At 50.1% G+C, this 21,886-nt stretch overlaps 1 protein-coding gene across 1 annotated transcript; it reads right to left on the reverse strand.

Moving 5' to 3' along the window:
* Nucleotides 1–6,296: 6,296 nt before the first annotated feature.
* On the reverse strand, nt 6,297–19,803 carry Cd8b (CD8b molecule). Its single transcript, XM_010625645.2, has 6 exons — nt 19,732–19,803; nt 17,063–17,422; nt 15,412–15,501; nt 11,173–11,262; nt 9,524–9,560; nt 6,297–6,870 (listed from the first exon to the last, which is right to left on the reverse strand). The coding sequence occupies exons 1-6, from the start codon at nt 19,769–19,771 to the stop codon at nt 6,858–6,860; spliced, it is 630 nt and encodes a 209-aa protein (XP_010623947.1). The 5' UTR covers nt 19,772–19,803; the 3' UTR covers nt 6,297–6,857.
* Nucleotides 19,804–21,886: the final 2,083 nt, after the last annotated feature.

Consider the following 21,886-nt stretch of genomic DNA (forward strand, 5'->3'; position numbering starts at 1 on the left):
GTGGCTTCATTTTTTTTTTTTTTTTTTTGGTACTGGGGTTGGAACTTGGGTCCTTGCACTTGCGGGGCAGTCGGCAGCACCACTGAACTAAATCCCTAGCCCTTCATTTCTTTATATGAGGTGAGATAAAACAATGCACTGTAAATGTTTATATTCAATAAAGCAAAAGACATCTGGCCACGAATCCCCTCATAGTGCTCCCTGTCACTTCAAACACGCTTGTGCCATCATCCTTGCCATTTTCTGAAGCAGTTCCGGAAGTCCTTTCTCTTTAGGTGCTCTAGTTGATGCCCTGAGTCGATTCAAAACATTTACAGCAACTCGCGTCAAATTAAACGAGGATGCGACTAAAGACCCTCTTGAAAGAGGACTTCAGAATCCCTTCAGAAAGTGTCAAGAGTGATGGGAGAAGCGTATTTGAAATGAAGGGGGAGTATTGTTGGAGGGATTACTGGCAATGTGTCTTTTACTGTAGCAATTTAAAAAATTTAAACATTCATTGTATATTTTGGTCACACCTTGGATTACATGTGTATACAAATGATCAAATGATGAATATCTGTTTTTCTGGAAAAAGTATTCTTAACCTTGTCCAAGTCACAACTCACACTATGAAAATGTGACTGAATTCATGACCAAAGAAGTGGAACCTATGAGTCTTCTTTCACACACACACACACACACACACACACACACACACACACACACACACACAGTCTTAGTTGATATTAGATACTAAAAGCAGAGCAGAGGAGAGAATGTGGAGTTGTTTTGGGATTCACTTAATAGAGTCTGGCCAGGGTCAAATATGGGCCAACTGTCCAAGGGCAGGCCTGATGCTAGGTATGGCATTAATCCCTGGGATCCCTGTAAGCCTAGCATCTGGAGACTGAGGCAGGAAGACTGCTGTGAGTTTGAGACCATTCTGGGCTACACAGTGAATTCAAGGTCTGCTTGAATTACTTAGCAAGACCCCATCTCTGAAAAGAAAAAGGCCGGGTGTTCACAATAGTCAGGAACAGTTTGCAAAACAGACGCTCTCTGCACCCTCCTGTCCCCCTGCCACATGTATGAAGACACACAGACCAGATGTGAACTTATTTAGCCAAAGACCGACAGGACAACACGCTCTCCCATTGGTAGCTCCTGTGCATGTGGACGCCGGTAACTTCCTGGCCAGGGAGAATGACCTCTGAGTGTGACTGGGAGAGAGGAGAACCTGCAGCAGCCAGGTTGCTCCCATCTGAGCCCAGCCAGCCTTCTTTCTAGTCTCCTTCAGCTCTTACCCAAGACTGGCCACTGACCTGGGATTCTGAATTTCTAGGGAGCTGGGCTTGGAGAAGGTGCATGTGGAGGATCCCATTCATCTGCAGAAGTCATCCTACCTCCCTCTGCCCGAATCTGGAGCCTCTGTGTGACAGCAAGGTTGGTGCTGATGGAAGGGAAGGACAGCTCAGAGCCTGCTCTCCCCCGCCTGGCTCTGCCACAGACTTTGAGATTGTGTTCGCGAGGCAGGCAGAGCTTCTGTCCTGCTCCAATTGCAGATGGCTCTCCTCTCCCCACATCCCCTGAGCTTGGCCGAGGCCTGTGACAGGCTGAGAGTAGAGAGTAGGGGTCATGGCCTCCCTTTGGCCTGGCACGGTCTTGCCCAGCCAAGAGTCAACCCCTGAAGCTTGCGTCGGACCCACAGGATGCTGAAGGGCCCCACAGGAGCGTGCTGGGGAAGGGGGGCTCCACACCCCCCACAACACTACCACAGATCTTCCTCTTGCAATTTCGCCCCCACCCAGCCGCAGAGCCCTCCTCAGAATCTTGAGAAGTAGCTGAGACTTCCCTCGACCAGTGCAGCCATTGTGAGGAGGAGTTGACGCCTTGTACCTAGGTCGGTGACGGCCAGGTCACTCACTCTCCAAATCCTCCAGACAGTGCCAGCAGTGGGTCTGTGTTCCCCATGATAATGCCCTCCCTGGGGTAGGGACAGTCTCCGTGCTCAGGACACATCTGAGGGCTGAGCTGATGTTCGCCAAAGGGCCTGTTGCCTGGGCTTGGCAGAGGGAACATTCCCAGGGCCCTTGTGGCTTTGAGGAGCACAGAGCCCCAGTGGGAGCAAGGTGGAGATTGGGGGCTGCTTGTGGGAGCCCGAAGCCCTCGAAGCTGAGCTTTCTTCTTTGCACATTTCTTCATTTTGTTTCTGGTCTCCAGGCTTAGCAATAGTGGCCATGTATACAGGTGGCAGAAAGGAGCCCATCTACTCCTCTAGGCCTTGGTCCACGGCTGGTAAGGCAGGTAATGAGGCTGGAACTGAAAAATCTCTTTGGCAGGTGCTGTAAGAAAGACCTCAGGCCCCGGAGCCCTGCTGGGTCTGTTCTGGACATGTACACTCATTGTCCCAGCCCAGGGCTAATGTGGCACACAGATGGTGCTGCAAGTAAGTATATTTGAACCGATTTCAAGATGCCTAAGGAGCCTAAGGAGCTCAGCAAAGTGATGCACAACTGTGATTCCAGTACTCGGGAGGCTGAGACAGGAGGATCACAAACTTGAGGGTAGTCTGGGTAGCAAGACCCTGTGTCAAAATTAAAACAAAGGTGAAAAGGGCTGAGAATGCAGCTCAGCACTTCTTGGGTTCAATCCTTAGGTACTTATAAATAAAAACCAAACAAACATGAATAAATGGGCTGGAGGTGTAGAGAGTAGTAGACTGCTTGCATAGCATTGGGTTTGATCCCTAGCCTGCAAAAAAAAAAAAAGCAAGCTTCATTTGGTAGTGTATGCCTGTAAGCTCAGTCAGTGTTCAGGTGGCTGAGGCAGGAGGATCCCTCAAATTCAAGGCCAATCTAGGGTACATAGTGAGTTCAGTCTCTAAGATGAGTAATCACACATTGAAAGGCTGTGGATTAGTGGACAAATCATGATCTTGGAGAGCCAACAACACAGCACAGGAGGGCAAGTGCCCCCTTGCCATGGTGGCTTGCAGCTTGTTAAGAATCAGGTGCTGGGCATGGTAGCACACACCTGTGATCCCAGCACTCTGGATGGCTGAAGCATGAGGATGGCAATCAGCCCAGTCTGGGTAATTTGGCAACTTAGTGAGACCCTGTCTCAAAATATAAAATAAAAGGGATTGGGGACCTTGCTCAGAGTTTCACTGAGCTATGCAGCTGGGAGGACTCCAGGCACAGAGACTTGCAGTGACGCAAGGAGGAGGTTTCCAGAGAAGACAGAGGGAATCTCTTTGTCCCCTGCCACCTGCAGAGGCTGTGAACACAGGGCTGTTTCTCTCTTTCCCTTTGACTAGGTGGTAGATTCAGATCAGCTCTGCAGCCCACGTGAGCCGGGGATCTCTTTCTGAAAACAAGTTGCCCACTTCCTACAGGCACAGACCACGCTGCCGGCATGGGTGGGGTTGAGTAAGGATGAAAGGAAGAGGTGGCGTCCTCAGAGCCCCCTCCCTGGGTGAACACCTGGTGGGCACCACACCTGCAGTCTGCTCCCCACTGCAGTGGTGGTGGGGGGCAGTGCATCTTCCAGAGTCCCCTACTACACGTGCTCGAGGAAGGCCCCAGCAGGACAGCCAGGGGACACCAGTGATGTTCCTGTAAGAGGGGAGGACGCAGGCACCCAGAGGTCACTCAGCTAGTAAAGTGATGGGCCTGCTGTCTGGTGGCCTCAGACATACGTCACAGTGATTTCCATGGTACAGAGTTTTTAAGTTATACTTCATGAACAAATCTCTCATATTTGGATATTTAAGTAGATTCTATTTGTTTTAAATATCAATGAGCAGAGAGCCCCCTTTAAAATAAGTTGTTCTTTTTTCCAAACTTTTGTTGCCCCCTTGATTACAACAGTGTAATACTCAGCTGTGCACACCACTGTGCTAACAGAAATGGAAATTCTCCAAGGACACTGCCCTTGGCAGCTTGGAGTCAATCCTTACAGACCTTTTTCTACATACACACAAACACAGGAACTGGAGGCCTTGATAGATTATAGAGAAATCAAGTAAAATTTTCAGAACAATGAAATTTCTATATCCTACATCTTATGTGTTTTTATGAATTATATTCCATATTTTAATATTTCAGTTTTCTTTTTAAAAAAATCATGAATAGAATAAACTGTAAAAATTAGAAAGTATTAAATACTGATTTTTCAGAGTTCTGCGATATTTGGTACTTGGGTTTTTTTTTCTTTTTCTTTTTTGAGACAGTGTCTTGGTTTGTAGCTCAGGCTGGCCTCCAACTTGCTATGTTGCCCAGGCTGGCCTCATATGACAGGTATGTGCTGTCACAACTGACTGTACTTGGATTTTTAAAACTATCTCTTTATAACCCATATGTATATCCATATCTCTATATAAAAGTCAACACTCAGGTTGACAACTTTTTTACAAACTGAGCACATACATATGACTAACTCCTGGATGCAAAAATAGAGCACACTGTCCCCCAAACTCACCAGTGATCGCACTGCACCAAGGGTACCAGCATACTGACTTCTAGTCATATCTATTTGTGTCTCAACAGTGACCAGGTATGGCACCACGCAGTGTATTAAAATAATTAATACAGATGTTGTTAAAATATATACACTTGCTGTATGTTGCTGGTGTCAACATACATGGATCTAGTGAATCCCTTTGCAGCTGCATACACTCTCTTTTAAGGCTGTATCATAATTTTCCTAACTGGCCCCTTTTGCTAGGCATTTGGATTGTTTGCAAGTTTTGATTAATAAGCAGAACCACGTGGAACAATTTGATGCATATTTCTGTATGCAGCCACTTTGGCACGTTTAAGACAAATGTCTGCAGGTGGAAACTGCTAGTCAGAAGAGAGCTAGATTTTTTTTTTTTTTTGAGACAGGGTCCTGCTTATGTAGTTCAGCCTGGCCTTGAACTTATTATGCAGCCTAAATTAGCCCCAAACTTAGGTGATCCTCTTGCTGTGGCCTCCAGAGTGCTGGGATTATAGGCCACGCCTGACTTCTCTTGCCACAGTGGCCTTCCAGACAGTAGTAACTGTTCAGTTCCTTGTTCCAAACAAACATAGTTGCTGGGTGCAGACCTCTCTGCAGCCTCCACTGCTGGCACTGAGGCTGCTCTGGCTCCCTGGACAGCTGCCTCCTGCACAGAACAGACTGGGGAGCCTGAGCAAGCTCTGCCCTCCAACCCGGCCCCACTTGAGCGTGTGTAAACGAGTGAATGAGTTTACAGAGACAGCAGCAGGGAGATGCCTGGCGCCTGCCCTGCCGGGGCCCTGAGGCCTGCTCTTCCTTCCGCCGTGGACTGGGTGTGAGCAGTCCGGCCTTGATCTATCATTTCTCCAGCACGGCCCGTGCCGTGGATGAGTCTGGTCCACCTGCCCCAACCCGTTCTCCCTCTCCCCTCAGCAGAGGTGGTGGTATCACTTGTCCTTGGAGCTGAGCTGATGGACAGAAAAAAAAAAAGCACTTGCTTTTTGACCACCTCCTGCTTCGGCTCCCTCCTTAACCCTCACCGTCACAGGTGGTCTGTTGGTGCTGCTGCATCTCGGCTACTGGAGGTGGCCATGCTGCCTCTGCCCTGGAGTCTTCTTGCCTCCTCTGCTTTCTAGAACACTGTTACATTCTACGGCTGCTAGAGGCCTCTGAACACACCTAGTTTGCCAGTGTTCTCCTCCGGGCTGTCAGGAAAAGCAGGGCAGACTCAGTTCTCTCAGACTCCTCGGGGCTGGTGCTTCTCTGTGAATGCGGCTCAGGCTGCACTGATTTGCGGCTCAGTAGCTCCTTGGCTGCTGGTGCCAGGGCAGGGGCTGAGACCCCGGGCTTTTTCAGAAGGCAGGGTTCTCCTCCACTCCCCACTCCAGCTCAGCATTTTCTCCTTGCCTGTTTCTTTTTTGACCACCAAGGCTGAGAGTTGGTAAACAAGTGAATGGACAGTGGCCCTGAAGTCTTTCCCCTCTCTCTGGTTCAAGGCTGCTGTGAGGCCAGGAGTCCTTGAACCCAGCCCCAGGAGCAGTCTAGTGAAGGAGAGATGGCCCGAGGCCTCAGTGGCCTGGCTGTGAGGGCCCCAAGTGCTATCTAAGTCCTACAGCCTCTCTATACCCACAGTGTGATCTGTAGCACTTTGTGGGGTGAACAAGGACCTCAGATGCAAAAGGGGGACCTATAAATTTTGTCCGTGTGTCTTTTTCCATTGAGCATCAATATCTTTGCTGTGGGTGAGCTTCTGTCCCTTTATATCACAGAAGTCACTTTCATCTTTAAAACGACTTTATTTTTACAACTGAGATATTTTCATAAAAGGACAGAGAGTGACAGAAATACACAAGCCATGGAATGAAATTCCTTCCCCAACCCACCAGCTTTCGAGCCAGGAGACTCCCATGGCTGCTGGGAATTCCTTCTCTGGAAGCCGTTTTCACAAGCAGCCTCTTGGGGAGGTTGTCATCCCAGCTCCACCCCGTAACAGACCCAGGAACCAATGTCGCTGCCATACTAGGGCAAAGCAGCTTGCAGAGATGATGACTTGTGGTCACCCCAAGGTCCCAGCCGAGCCTGGGGAGAGCACAGGAGCCAAAGGTGGCATCTTCAGAGTTGATTCTAGGTCTTTGGTGGTGTTTTCAGTTCTCCAGTGCACTTTTCGAAGTGCCCAAGGGCTCCAGAGCCTTCTCTCTAAAACTCTTAGTGGCAAACCCCCAAGGGTTCTGTGGGAGGCCCCCAGAAAGAACTTGCAGCAGTTAAAAGCAGGCAGCTAGAGCAAGGCAGTAAAATGTCCACCATTGAGTGTGTCCCCTTCTCTCTCTTTTGTCCAGATCTTGCTCATTTCCGACCAATGGCTTTTTGTAGCAGGACACTGAGAGCAAAACCTCTGCTCATTTGTAGATCCTGAAAGCAACAGCAAGTTGTAAGACCACTTATTTTCAAGTAAATGATATTGCATTTCCAGTAACAGAGACAAATGGCAGAGGAAGATGCAGGGCTTTCTTCTAAGTAGCCTTGGGCTAAGACTTTTGTGTTAGCCTGTTTAGGGCCCATCTTAGATTTTTTTTTTTAAACTAAAGAGAAAAGAATAAAGAAAAAAGAAAAAAAATTGCCCCCTCCAAAAAAAAAAAAAAAAAAAAAAAAAAAAAATCCCCCCTCCAAAAAAAAAAAAAGAAAAAAAAGAAAAAAGAAAAAAAGAAAGTCCAAGGAGATGTAGCTTTGAGCAGTGCTGCTCTGACAAGACCAAGACAAGCTATCCACAGACACATAGTACTGGAGCAGGGAGGACTGGCATGCTCATGGGAAGATGTGTGCACAGCTTAAGGTTACCTCGAATTGGAACCTGCGATCAGAGCACTGACCTGTAAGGCCCAGAGACTGTTTCATCCATACCTGGATCATGAGAGCAAGCCAGAGGTGGTTTCCAAGCTTGACTTTAGCCATACGCTCTTTTGTTCAAAAGTCATCTCACAGGTAAGGTAAACTCAGACAAACAGTTGAAAGCAAAGCCTGAGTGAAGGGTTGAGGGGGGCTCAGGGCCCCACGTGACCACCCTGCCTGCCTCAGCTGAGCAGATTGTCCAGGCAAGAGCGAGATTTCCCACTGGGATGTGGGAAGGACACAGCAGCAGGTCTCCTTAATGTTTCATTCATTTGCAGTGTTGGGGATTGAACCCAAGGCCTTTGCACTGAGCTACATCTCAAGCCCTTTTTCACTCTTTATTTTGAGTCAGGTTCTGGCTAAGATGCTAAATTGCCCAGGCTGCCTCAGCCTCCCAGCATACTGGGATTACAGACATCATATCAGCTCTGCTTACATTTTTATTTTATCTTTTACCTTTTATCTTTAAAACATAACCAATAACATCCACAATATACTAAATAAATAAGCATGGTTACTCGCAGTTAGTGATAACAATTTTTAGTTCTTTCACCAACGGGGTCCTTACTCAGAAAAAATTAAACTCTTGAATCTTAATGGTGTCCTTAGGGTTGGGGGGGCCTTGGAGGCAAAACTTTGTGCACATGAACACAGGTTCATTTCTCTGAAGAGAGGGTCCCCAAACTGGGAGCGAGTTAAGATGAAAGAGCGTGTGGCACAGACCTCAGTCGGCCCAGAGCAGGGCTCATTCTCCAGAAAAAGTCAACTGGGGAAGATTTTGAATGAAAGTTCCTGCAGGTATAGCCTTAGATACACTTTCCTCATTATCTGTGAGGTAGCGAGCAGTTTCTAAGTCAATCCCCGAGGTCACAATATTACATCAGCGATCCATCATTGCAAGTTGCCTGTGACGTACGCGGGTGCGTCCAAAAGCCCTCCCTCTGCAGAGACACAGTGTGTGAAATCCAGCACTCGGGAGTGAGAGCTCACACGGAAACTATAACCTCAGAGGACTGGAAAGTGCATGGGGTTGCAACTCCCACTTTGCAGAGCAGCAGAGAGACACGTCGGTTCTCAGAGACCAGCTCTGTCCTTTTCCCTCTGCTGCCTAGGGTTGCATATGCTTAACTCTGTGCAAACTTGTGCTTTGGCTCCTGGGGATGGGGACTTCGAGCTCCACAGCCTCCCCAGTGTGTCTTTGCAAAAGCCAGGAGGTGGGTACTGTCACCCCATTCAAAGATGTGGAATTGGAGGCTCAGAGAGGTGGGAGGCTCATGGTCAGTCAGTAAGGAGTGGTCAGAATTCAAACACAGCCCTTCTTCTTCCTGGAGTCAGAACTCTTGACACCAGGCCCTCTGTTGCCCTCTTTTATTAAGAGGCTATTCCTTTATCTCTGCAAACACTTTCACATTTTGGGGTGTTTTTGTTTTTTGAGACAGTCTCAGGTTGGCCTTGAACTCACTATGTACCTCAGGCTGGTCTCAAACTCTCAGCAGTCCTCCTGACTCAGCCTCCTCATTGCTGGGATTATAGGCACGTGTCATCACATGCGGCTGGATGGGGGTGTGTTTTGAGGAGCATGTGAGTTAGTGAGGGAGGCAGAGAAACAGATTCCTCCACTGAGGAAGAAAAGCAAATGCAGTGAGGCCAAGGCTGGGGTTCTAACCCTGAGGCAGGAGCAGCACAGCCTCTGGCCTCTGCTTCAGCTGGGGCCTACAAGGCACAGGGCCTTGGGGGTGCTTTTCAGCACCTGGGATTTGGGGTTCAGTCTCAGCCTTTGTCAACCCCTGGGACCCAGGTGGTATGGAGGGCAGCAGAGGGGAAAGGACAGGCCTGGTCTCTGAGAACCGACGCATCTCTCCGCTGCTCTGTAAAGTGGAGGTGATGACCTCCATTCAGGGACCCAGTGAATGAAGCCCTGGCAGGCAGAGAACCTGGGTTCCCTCTGGTACTTGGCATGCACAAGGTTGACAGCTGTCGGCAGCAGAGCTGAGAACTGAATCTCACTGTACACAAAATATGTTTACTAGGTGATTAGGCAGCATTTTGTTTAAATCAGCTCTTTTCCTGAACTCTGTCACCTCCTCTGCTGATGATTTTCCTGAAGGTGACATCTGAGGCTGCACACGGCAGCAACAGGGGCCTTGGAACCGGGTCACGGGGGAACGATACTCACTGCTTGATGAAGCGAAGCTGTGCTCTCCTCCGAAGGCCTGAAGAGCAGAACAAGGGCACCGTCAGCAGTGGGGACCCCGGCACTGAGCAGGACAGTGAGCAGCAGGGCTGGGGTTGGGGTGGGTTAGCTGACACCTCATTCCTCTTCCCAGGCCAGGCTCTGCCCCAAGCACTTCCCACATTTGTCCCCTTCACATTCTCTGTAAACCTGTAATGTGGGTACCGCTATTATGTCCACTCTACATCTGGGGAAACTGAGGCACAGAGTGAGTTTCTGAGTCACTTGCCCAAAGCCGTGCTGCTAAGGAGTGGTGACGCCAGAACCCACGCTTACCAGAGTCTGTCCTTAAGCACATTCTCCCACCCTTCACAGCAGGTCAGATGAGAGCAATCACACAGGTGGGAGGCTCAAACCAGAATGCGTGTGTCCAGGTGAGAGCGAGATTTCCCACTGGGACATGGGAAGGACACAGCAGCAGGGCTGCTTACTTTTTTGCTCGTATGCAGTGCTGGGGATTGAACTCAAGGTCTTCGCACTGAGCTACATCTAGAGCCCTTTTTCATTTCTTATTTTGAGACAGGATCTGGCTAAGTTAATAAGTTGCCCAGGCTGAGCCTGATCAGACTTGTGATCTTCCTGCCTCAGCCTCCCAGGGTGCTGAGGTCACACACCTGCCCCATCACGTCAGCCCTGTTTACATTTTTATCTCATCCTTTATTATTTTACCCTCAAAATACAACCAGTAACACCCACAATATACTAAATAAAGAAGCATAGCTAAACGCAGTTAATGCTAATAATTTTTAGTTCTTTCACAGCCAAGGTCCTTAGAAAAGTTTGGATTCTTAGAACTTGGGGCACAGACCCCCTTAGGGGCCCTTGGATGCAAAACAGCGCATGCGTACAGGTTCATTTCTCTGAGGAGAGGGTCCTCAATGGTCACTGTATATTCAAAGGTATCCAAGACCCCTAAAAAGTAAGAGCCGCTGATCAGCCTATGCCTCTCAGCACCCCCACCCCATTGTATAGGTGCCCAGAGATAGGGTGGCTCAAGGTGGCACAGCTGAGCAGAGCTGGGGCGAACTGGGCTCCCCTCTGCCTGTGTTAGAAGGCATGCAGTGTTTGGGAGTGCATGGGAGGAGGTGTCTACCTACACTGTTTCAAGGGCAGTAGCCAGTCTGGGTTCCCTGCGCCCTTAGCAAGGGGAGGACTTCTGGGACCATCCAACCCCTGACAACCTCTCCTGGGCACCGGGCCTGAGTCTGCAGCACTTAACCAGCACATGCCCTATGCTGGTGCTCAGGGAGGGACTTGCCTGCCAGACCAGGCCGGGTGAGTTTACTGGGCGTGAGGTCAAGGCCAAGGTCACTAAAGAGGGAGCAGCAGCACTGGACTCAAACCCAAGTTTGTCCAACTGCAGAGACCCAGGAATCATGTCTCTCAGCGGTATAGTATGTTATTAGCATGCACGAGACCCTGGGTTTAATCCCCAAGCACAAATATAATCACTTCCAGAACTGTCATGAGTTTTCTGGGGCAGGTTTCCAACAGGCTGTCATCTGCTGCACCCTCCTAGAGAAGAAAGTAAACCCAGGGACACCTCAGACAGCAGATGGGGCCACCACGGTAGTCAGGGAGGGACAACTCACAGTACAGGTGGACGGCCACAGCCAGAGATAGCAGGAGGAGCAGGACACTGGCCACCAGCAGGCTGAGAGTGATGAGGCCACAGCGCAGGCCTGGAAGAGACACCACGACACGTGAGTGACACTGAACACAGACAGACACGGGGGAAGTCACCACGGGAAGGCCCCTCCAGGAACCCACCAGGGACTTCTGGTGTATTTCCTCCTCCTCCTCTTTTTTCCCGTTCCCTGTGGCATTTCTTTTTGTTTGCTTTTTTATTTTATTATATTGAGACAGGGTCTCACTATGTAGTTTAGCCTGGCCTTGAACTCACTATGTATACCACAGATTTGCAATGATCCTACTGCCTCAGGCTTCCAAGTGCTCGGGCTACAGGAAAGTGACACCACGCCTGGCAGGACAGCAACTTTGATTACGCAGACAGCCAAGTGTGTAGCCATGCCCAGCTACCCTCCCCCAGGGAGCTGAAACGTCTGCCATCTGCATGTCTCCCAGGCCACCCCACACTATGACAGCTCTCCTCCAGGGGAGGTCTTGACTCCTCGCTTAGGGTGCAGGCTGCTGAAAAACCCACTCACACACATGTCCTGTTAACTCACGGCCCTCTGTGCTATAGTGAATTTCCTTCTCAGTCAGTGTTGTAGGCTCTTTAGACACCAGTGAGATAGTTCTATGGAAAAAACAATTTCATGCCTCACATCCAAATTTTTAAAAAAATAATTAAACTCGGGAGCTGTTTATGTTCAGAAGAGGTGGACAATTCTCCTGCATAGTAGTGAGATTTTCTTTTAACTATTTTAAAAACACATTTAACAAAAACTGAAAATAAGAACGGGAAAGAGATGGAGGGGATGGAAGGGAGGGGAAGGAGATGTCAAAAGGACTAAGATTAGTTATTTACGTGTACCAACTCCCCATAATGAATATAAAAATGATGTACTGAGAACACATACTAAAGGCAGGGACAAGGGGAAAAAATGAGAACCAAGACCTGTCATGCAGAGGTACAAGATCCCAACAATGAATGTAACTGTACTGCATCCCTAAAATGTACCAATAAACTCAATGAAAGCTGAAAAAAAAAAAGAATTGAAAAATAATTGGGCATGGCGGTGCACACCTGTAATCTCAGCACTTGAGAAGCTGAAGCACGAAGATTGCCGTGAGTTTGAGACCAGCCTCAGCTACACAGTGAGTTTGAGGCCAGCCTCAAGTACATAGTGAGACCCTGTCTCACAAAAATAAAAACAAAACTAAATGCCAAACAACCCTTTAGAGGTCAGAGAACACCACACTCTCTTCCTGGATGCAAGTGCCTTCCGGAGGCAGACCCCGGAATTAGGGACTGTGATGCCACAGTTCTGTCCACTTCAAATCGTAAGAGATCTGGTCAGGTGCCTTTGGAGAAGACGGCACTGATTTCCATTCCCGCCTGCTGCACAGCACCCTTTAACACAGACAGGCCTTTAGTATCATCTGCTTTTCAGTTTTCCCAGGAGAGGGAAAGAGTGGGGGGCACATTTTTTTTCCATTCCCCGATTGTGTGTGAGCTTCAGCCTACTGCATGTACTGGCTCCTGTGTGCTTTTTTCTCCTGTGGGTTGGCCTTCTTCTCCTTTGCCCGATGTGCATGCTACCTAAGCAGCAAGGTTTAGATTCTCGGTGCCCCAGTCCTTGTCCGGTGGCCTGTGGGCTCCTATGGGTGTCCTGCTGAGCAGCTGAGGCCCACAACCAGGGACAAGGTAGCAGATTGGAAACAGCACTCTGGATGTTGGGGAGGGTGAGGATTTCACTGAATCCTCATGATCTGCCAAGGGTCAGGCCAATGGCAGACTTTCATCTTGTGAGGGTGGAAGGCGTCACCATCATTTTTCTCTCTCACTTTGCAGTTCCTAAACATTAAGACTCAAAGGTTCTCTGCCTGGCTTCCTCTCGCCGTATTTGCACTACCCCAACTTGAAGGGCCCACAAATCACGGCACCAAGCAAAAGAGGCCACGCTAAAAGACCAAAGCAGGAGCCCTGCTCATTTCCTTCGCTGGCGATGACCGGGAGGAGGAACGTGGGTTGGCGGTGGCTGAGGCCAAGGTGGGGATGGAGACCATCTGCAGACACACAAGTGACGAGGTGTCTTACACCTACATTGTGGTGCTGGCTATGTGACCTGTGCATTCACTAAAACTCACTGAGAGTGTATACTTAGAAAATGCTCTGCAAATTATATCTCCACAAAGTTAGAAAAAACGATAGGGATGGCCACAGGGCAGCAGGGTCCCCTCCTTCTGAGGATCGAGCTGGAGGCCAGTGAGGCTGCTGCAGGTCCCTGAGGGAGCAGGTCTTTATTTCATGACTTCACTGGCTTCTCCCACAGCCTCACCTTAATGACCCGACAGTATTTGCGTTTTGTGTCTTTTTTTTTTTGGTACCGGGGATTGAACTCAGGACCTTTCACTTGCAAGGCAGGTGGCAGTACCACTGAGCTAAATCCCCTGGCCCTGTATTTTTTTTTATTAGTAGCCTGCCTGAAATCCTTTAGGTGAAGTTGTTGGGGGAACAGCACGTTATAAACAAGGCCACTTTGCTTTTCTGTTCGTGGGCTCTAGTTTTTTCCCACTATGTCTCTGTCTCTCTCTGTGTCCGTCTCTGTCTTTCCCCATACTGAGGCTTGAACCTCTGGCCTTTGCATTAAGCTATATTCCCTGCCCTTTTTATGTTTTATATTGAGACAGGGTCTCACTAAGTTGCCCAGGCTGGGCTCAAATGTTCAATCCTCTTGCCTCAGCTTCCCAGAGTGCTGGGATATGATTTTTCTTTTTCACTTTGACATCCTGTGGCAGTTTCTCATCCCATTGCCCAGGTCCTATGCGGCACCCTTCCTTGCTTGTTTTCTGGTCTTTTATATATGAAGACAAAGCCACCTGAGCAGAACAAGGCCGTCCTGGGGCCGCTGCTTGTGGTTTCTTCTCTGGGGAGCAGTAGATGGTACTTTCTGTTTGTTACCAGTAACCTTGGAGGCTTGAAGCTAGTATTTTCCAGAAATGCATCAGAGCTGAGGGGTTCAAGGGACATATGCGTTGTGTACACACACACACACACACACTATATGAGCGCTGAGGGGTTCATGGGACATATGCGTTGTGTACACACACACACACACACACACACACACATGTGTCTGATGACCAGTCGAGTGGTCTGATGCTTACAGTGAAGGGGCAGGTCTTTGCGCTCACTGACAAACGTCTTATGAACCCCATCTCATGTGCTACATGTTCTTTGAGGCAGCAAAACTGGAAAAATTTAAAGTGCTGATCCTTTGGCTTAGATTTTTGGTCTGTTAGTGGCTTTACTGAGACAGAACTTGCATATCACAAAGCCTATCTATTTAGAATGTACACATTAATGGTTTTTACTATCTTCATAGCATTGTGTCACAATCAGCACAACCTAACTTTAGAACATTTCTGTCACCCTGGAAAGACACCTGGAACAGTTAACGTCACTTCGAATTCCCTACTGGTCAAGCAGCCACTTCTGTTTTCTGTCTCTATGGAAGGTCCTATTCCGGATATTTTATATCCATGGAATCATACAGTATTATTATTATTATTATTATTATTATTATTATTATTATTCTGCAATACTAGGGAGTCAGCCCAGAGCTTTCTTACTGAGCTATATCCTACTTTCTTATTTAAAAAATTATATTGAGACAAGATCTCATTAAGTTGCTAAGTTACCCAGGCAGGGCTTGATCTTGCAGTCCTCTGGCCTGAGCCTCCCAGAGTGTTGGGGTTATAGGCGTGCACCCCCATGCTTAGCTTCATATGGTATTGTCAGCGAATGGCCTCTTTCATTGCATAACAGCCCACAGGTTTGTGTGAGCTGTATCATTTATCATTTTTCTCTGTTATGGCCAAATATTACTGCTCCGTTCTAACGGATCCCACGTTTCGTGGATCCAGTCCCTAGTCAGTGGACCCTCTGGTTGTTTGTACTCATTGGCTGTGATGAACAATAGTGTTGTGCGCTGTCGTGTGCAGGTGTTTTGGTGGACAGATTCTCCTCTAAGTTTTGTTCTGCGATGACTTACGAGTCTGACCCTAGTGGACTGCACGCTGCTGTCACACTGTGTCCCTTCTGACCCCAGTCTGGTGTTGGAGGAACAGGCTACAGAGTCAAAACTGGACCAACACATTCGGAAGGAGGGAAGGAGGTGGGGAGAGAGGGCCAGAGGACTCACCTTGCCGGGTCACTGGGCTGGAGGACAGGCACCCTCTCTTCTTGGGGGTCGTCTTCTTGGTGGGCTGCGCAGTGGTGGGCAGAACATCAACTGCAGAAAGAGCAGACAGATGTCTCATCCAGGGCCTTAGTGACACCATGTGCCTTCCACCCTGGTACTGTGACCCATTGTTCCTGTAGCTATAGGGCTTCAGGTCTCAGAGCAGGGGACTTCTGGGTCCACTTCCCCAGCCCCCAGATGTATCTAGGGTCTAGGGTGAGGTTGTTTGGTGTCCTGGAGAGGGAAGAGCCCTGGAGCCATGAGCAGAGCCCAGTGCTCCTGATTAGGGAACACAGTGGTGTGACTTGGGACAAGTTGTGCTTTTCTGTGCTTCAGTTTCCCCGTCTGCTCTAACAAAGATGATTCCCACTTCCTTCTTGGGGTTGCTGTGAGAATTAAAAGGGATGAGGCACCCTGTAAAGTGTATAGTGGCCCTGTGTCCTTGTGCAGAAGACCTTGAGCTGAAGCTGGGATCCCCAGGCCCTCAGCACAACCAGGCTCCCAGCCCTCTTGCCAACCCCTATGCCAGAGGAGGATCCATAACAAAGGAAGAGGGAGCTCTTTCCTGCCTTGCAATATCATGCAGGATCCCAGTTGGGGCTGTTTACCTTTTCAGGTGTCCTTAAAAATTTTACAATCTAGATCTTGCCAGGTGTGACAACACCTGTAATCCCACAAGTCAAGGAGGCTGAGGCAGGAGGATCACAGGTTTGATCCTAGCCTGGGCAATTTACTGATTTAGTGAGACCCTGTCTCAAAGTTTAAAGGTGGGGGGCAGGTAAGGAGGATTGTATGTAGTTCAGTGAAAAGGCACTGGGTTTAATCCCAGTTCTGAAAATAAAAGATCATATAATATAGAGCTAGAGGGGCTTCTAGTTTCAGACTTTAATTTCAAAAGTGCAGAGCAGAGATGAGAGGGCTGGGCCTGAGGCCTTGCTGTATCAGGAGCCAGGCTGGGCCCAGGGTCTCTCCTTACCTCTGGTTCATCCTGAGCCAGTGTCCCATGCTGAGGGCTGGGTGAGGGAGGGGAATAGCGTGCAGCCGTTCTTGGAGCTCCCAGCACTTGGGAGGCTAAAGCAGAAGGATCGCCACTAGTTGGAGGCCAGCCTGAGCTACATAGTGAGTTCAAGATCAGCCTGAACTACCTAGTGATACCCTGTCTCAGAAGAAAGAAAGAAAGAAAGGAAAGAAAGAATAAAGAAAAACCTAAAATAAATAGATAAAATGAAAGGCATAACATACTTCATGCTAGGGAAAGTGGGAGCATTGAGACAGCCATGAAAAGCATTTGCAGGTGCTTGGCTGGGGGATTCCCAGCATGTACTTCCTGTTACTCCCAGCTGACAGTAGAGAAGCCCCAGTGCCTGGGATGCACCTGGCACCTAGTAGATGCTCAACACTAATTTTTTTCTTTAAGAAAAAAAAAATTTTTTTGAGACAGGGTCTCGCTGTCCTTCTATTGGAGACTGGCCTTGAACTTACTATGTAGTCCAGGTTGGCCTGGAACTCACAGCAATCTTTCTGCCTCAGCCTCCCAAGTGCTGGGATTATAGGCATGCAGCACCACGGCCAGCTTTCCATCCCCATTTCTAGCACAGAGCCCCACTCTTACCTACACTCAGGTTGGTTCCTGTCCCAAAGGTCAGCTCGGGGGCCCCCATGGTCATGCAGAAGTAGACACTGCTGTCCTCAGGCTTCACATGCATGAGCCTGAGAGTGAAGCGGGTGGAGCTCCGAGACAGAGCGAGCATCTCCTGTGTCCAACCGCTGCCATAGGTGATGTTTTTGGAGAAATCCTCAGAGACCAGGAACTCATAGTGACTGTCCTTGCTGGGGTCCTGGTGCTGTCTCAGCCAGTAGATGCGGCTGTTGCTCAGGGAGATTTTAATATTGCAGGTCATCGTCACCTCTTGGTTGGTCTGGACCATCACAGACTCGGGGGTCTGCTGATGGGCACAGCTGCTGTGCAGAGCTGCAAGGCACCAAGGGGGGCAGGGAGCATCAGTGAGAGGTCATGGAAGAGCTGCCAGCAACAGGGCCTTGGGGTTATAGGGATGAAGAGCTCGCACGTCATGCCTCCTAGGAGACCCGTGGCAAGGCCAGGACTTGCTATGTCCAGCCTGGCAGCCGGCACAGGGGCGATTGCTGGCATTTGTGCACTGCATCCTAGGACTCCTGCCCTTTGCTTAAATGACCTCAGCCATGCCTCAAGCTGGCTTTGGGATTTTTCCCCCCATTTTCTTTTCGTGATACTGTACGTATGGTGATATTGAACTCAGTATCCTCATACTGAGCTCCATCTACAGCCACATTTTTATTTTGAGGCGTGTTCTCACTAAGTTGTTAAATTGCCCAGTCTGTGCTTGAACGCAAAATCCTTCTGCCTCAGCCTCCCAAAGTGCTGGGCTTATGGGTGTGCCTTGCCATGTCCCCTGGCTTTGGGCTTCTTACCCCATTACAGGTGAGAAAACTCAGGCAGGAAATTACTTGCTCAAAATCCCATTTGCCTGAGATTCAAACTCTGGGATCCAAAATCTGAGGCCCTTCATGTCACTGGGCTGCAACTCGATGTGGGCCTTTGCTGGGCTCTGAGTAGCTAATGAGACCCAGGCCCATTTGGGAGAGGGCTCAGAGTCCCAGGCAGAACACGTGGCTGGACTAGACAGCCTCAGAGAGGACAGCTGCCAATGAACGGCCAATGGAGCTCACTGCCCCCGGCAGGCATGACTGAAGCCAGCAGTGGACTGATCACTGGGTCCCCATTCCCCAGCGGAAGGACAGACCACTGGAAGCAGGGCTGGGAATTCATGGCAGCCTCAGGCGGAAGCTCCCAGTAGCTTTTTCATGAAGAACTAGAGCAGACTCACAGGCCCAGCTGTGAACTCAGCCTCTGTCCTGTACCAGTTGTGACTCCGTCCAAGCACAGAGGCTCAGTCTCCCCTTGGGAAAGGTGGGCAGCTCTGTGATGTCCTTCTCTCCTTGGAGGGTTTGAAAGAAATGAAAGGAAGCTGGGTAATCCTAGCACTCTGGGAGGCTGAGCTAACTTTGAGCTCAGGCTGGGGCTTGCTCTAGTACTAAATGAAACCTCCAGGAGAAGCATCAGAAAGGGCCCCTGCATTGCCCTGATCTGACCCTGTGAGCCTTTCCTTTTGGCTTGGAGCAGAGGGAGGCACAGACAGGACAAGAGCTGTGTGACCAGAGGGCCATGCCCCGCGCTGGTGGCTTGCGTCCTGCCCATACTAGGGGCGATGGAGGAGCTCAGAGCTTTTGACTCCGTGGCCGCAGCACCCTGAGCTCTCCTCGCTTTGAGAAGGGATCCACATATTTGGCCCCCGCTCCTGGGCCTCCTCCTTCCTCCCCAAACACCGCGGGCCTTCTCAGGGGGGTGGGGCTCTGACCTCCTGGGAAGTCTGTAGGACAAATAGTGTGGATCATGAGGGGTGTGGTACACTCTGCCTCATTTAATCCTCACCACACCCGGTGGAGGACAGTGTGACACTATCCTACACATGTGGAAACAGCTTGGGAAGGGCAAGGATGTGCCCAAGGTCACACAGCCCAGATGTAGCGGATCCGGGTTCTGGGACCCGGGTACCTGACTCAGAGCCACTGAACCAGGGATAGCTGTGATCTTTCCTGGATCTGGCTTGCTGCCCCCACACAGAGCAGCAGCAGACACCCAGATGCGGGAAGGCCTTCCATGGAGGCCCATAGGCAGCCTCCAAAGGCCAGCAGGGTGGTGAGTGTCCGTTCCCCTCTCAGCCCACCTCCTTCTCTGTGAGGGTCCATGCTACATAGGACCTCAGATGGGGCAGAGCACCAGGGCGGCGCCTGCACCACAGCTGACCGACCACACCTGGCCAGAGCCAGGTCCGAGTGTACTACAAACACTTCCAGGAAGTGATAAGAAAGGCCCACAGGCCTCTCCGCTGGGCCCAGTGTGGGGTATGAAGGCCGCATGCATCCACCCGAAATCCAGAAATCCAGCACCTTCCTGCGGCACGTGAATCCCTGCCGGGACGATTAAAGCACTTTTCCTTCTTCTTTAAATCTTTCCCACCAGGCTTCTGGGTACAGGTGGCCTAAGCAATGACAATGACCCCTGCAGGAGTCTCTCTCTCTCTCTCTCTCATCTCAATAAGTAGTTCAGGCTGGCCTCAAACTCGCGGCGATCCTCCTTCCTCAGCCTACCTACTGAGGTCTGGGATTACAGGCGTGCTCCAGATACCGTTTCTAAAGTCCTGGCTCTCTCTGTCCCTCACTACCACCACCCATTCTCACCTGTGAGCTGCGCGGCCAGAAGCCAGAGCCGCAGCTGCATCTCCGCTGGCGCCCGAGTCCCCTGCTGTGCGAGCTGTGCTTGGCCAAAGGGGCTCGGGGTGGGCGGAGCGGCCGGGACGGGCGGCTGGGGCAGGGTGGGGCGGAGTCGCGGTGGGGATCGCAGGTCTCTTCTTCCCCGCGCTTCAAAGGTCTGGGAGTGCGTCCGCACTTTCGATAAAGGGTGCGACAGCGCCGACCTGCTTCCAGAAATCCCACGTGTGAGGGCGCCTTTTACCCCCCGGGGGTGCCCAGCCTGGGTCCTGCTCCACTGTGACAGCTGGGGACACTGAGGCCCAGAGGTCAAAGCCCTCCAGGTCCCCAGGATCCCTGGTGGAGTTGGACTACAGCTCCAGGCACTTCGCCCCTTCCTGTCTTTTTGAGCAGTGACTGCTTGTTGGAAAAGCGGGAAAGTTGACTGTGTGACGGGGACGACGAGGGCGATGGTGGGGTTCTGGGAGCTGGGGCGCTGGACAGTCCCTCCTGTCCCGAGCGTGGGGCCAAAGCCAAACCCAGACCCTCTGAGTCCCCAGGGACTTAAAGTTGACTGTGTGACGGGGACGACGAGGGCGATGGTGGGGTTCTGGGAGCTGGGGCGCTGGAGAGTCCCTCCTGTCCCGAGCGTGGGGCCAAAGCCAAGCCCAGACCCTCTGAGTCCCCAGGGACTGAGTGATGGCCGGTAAGAGTGTGTGTGTGTGTGTGTGTGTGTGTGTGTGTGTGTGTGTGTGTGTGCTGCGTCCCCCTGAGCCAGCCCTTCCTGCTCTCGAGTGAGGAGTGCTCTGAGGAGAAATCCAGGCGCGGTCAGCACCTGGCGAGGCCTGGGCCCCTGTGGTGAGCAGAAGAGAGGTGCAGAGTTGGGGTGAGCTGTCCAGGATGGCGGGGTGGCTGAGGGTCTGCCGGCCGGGGGCGGGGGTCGTCCCCGCGGAGTTCGCCTAAGGGAACAAAGACGCAGCAGGCCACCCTGAGCTCGGCGCTTATGAAGAGGGGATGAGTATCGCCGCCGAGGCTTCATGCCGGCAAGAGGGTGGGACACTGTCACCTTCAGTATCCAGGTCCATCCAACTCCTACTCATGACTGGCGACAGGCGACACGGAGCTGGATAGGAGTGCAGAGGGTACTGCGGAGCGGAAGGAAGGAGGCGCCTGTCCTGAGCTCCTTTCTGCCTTGTGAGTCTCAGAAGTTCCAGGGCACACAGCCCCCAGAGGCCAAACAATAGCGATTTTAAAATTTTGAGTTGCAGTTTATTTCACACAAAATAAACATTTAAAAATTTTGAAGCATAAGTATTTACTGAAAAATAATGAGCACTAAACAGATCGTGTACACATTGTTCTATGCAAAGCTATTACAATTAAGGCATCAAAATAGTGGTCATAATGATATAAGAATGACACATGTGCAAACACTCATTTGTATTTTTTGCTTTGTTCTTTTATTACTCTGATATATTTCTCCACAAAATAAATCTTTTCATAGTGCACAGTTCCGCTGGGTGTGGCGGCGCACACCTGTAGTCTCAGCACTGAGGAGGCTGAGGCAGGAGGATTGTTGCAGTTTTGAAGCCAGTCTGGGCTCCATAGTGAGTTCAAGGCCAGTTTGAGCTATGTAGTGGGATTCTGTCTCAAAAAGCCAAAATAAATAAATTATGCAGTGCACTGGTAAATAATAAATTCACAATGTTGGGCAACTGTTGCATCTATCTACTTTTCAAACGTTTTCATTTCCCCCAAAGAACTTTTGTACCCATTAGCAGTCACTACCTATTATGCCTACACCCATCCTGCAGATCCTGGTAACCATCTTCATTTTGTCTCTTTAGAGTATCCCGCATAGGTATGTTCTGGATGTCTCTTTTCTTTCTCCCTCCTCCCATTCTTTCCTTCCTCATTCTTTGCCAGTACTGGGGATTGAACACAGAACTACAATCCTACCCTTTTATATTTATTATTTTATTTTGAGAAAGGAGCTCACTAAATTGCTCAGTTGCCCAGGCTGGGCTTAAACACACGATCCTCCTGACTCAGCCTCCCAAGAGTGGTGGGATTACAGGTATGTGTTACACGCCTAGCTTGGGTATTCCTGGATAGATGGAACCATAAATATGTGGCCTTTAGTAAA

This window comes from Fukomys damarensis, unplaced genomic scaffold, assembly GCF_012274545.1.
Source record: "Fukomys damarensis isolate Sample0158 unplaced genomic scaffold, DMR_v1.0_HiC HiC_scaffold_2, whole genome shotgun sequence".
In the NCBI taxonomy this organism is placed as follows: Eukaryota; Metazoa; Chordata; class Mammalia; order Rodentia; family Bathyergidae; genus Fukomys; species Fukomys damarensis.

Bases quoted from the DNA above. Each gene is read 5' to 3' on its own strand.
- Cd8b (XM_010625645.2), bottom strand. From the start codon at position 19,771: ATGCAGCTGCGGCTCTGGCTTCTGGCCGCGCAGCTCACAG. The intron at 15,502-17,062 runs GTAAGAGTGGGG...CTCTTTCTGCAG, and splicing joins AGGAACCAACCTGAGTGTAG to TTGATGTTCTGCCCACCACT. The intron at 11,263-15,411 runs GTGAGTCCTCTG...TGTCTCTTCCAG, and splicing joins CAGCCCAGTGACCCGGCAAG to GCCTGCGCTGTGGCCTCATC.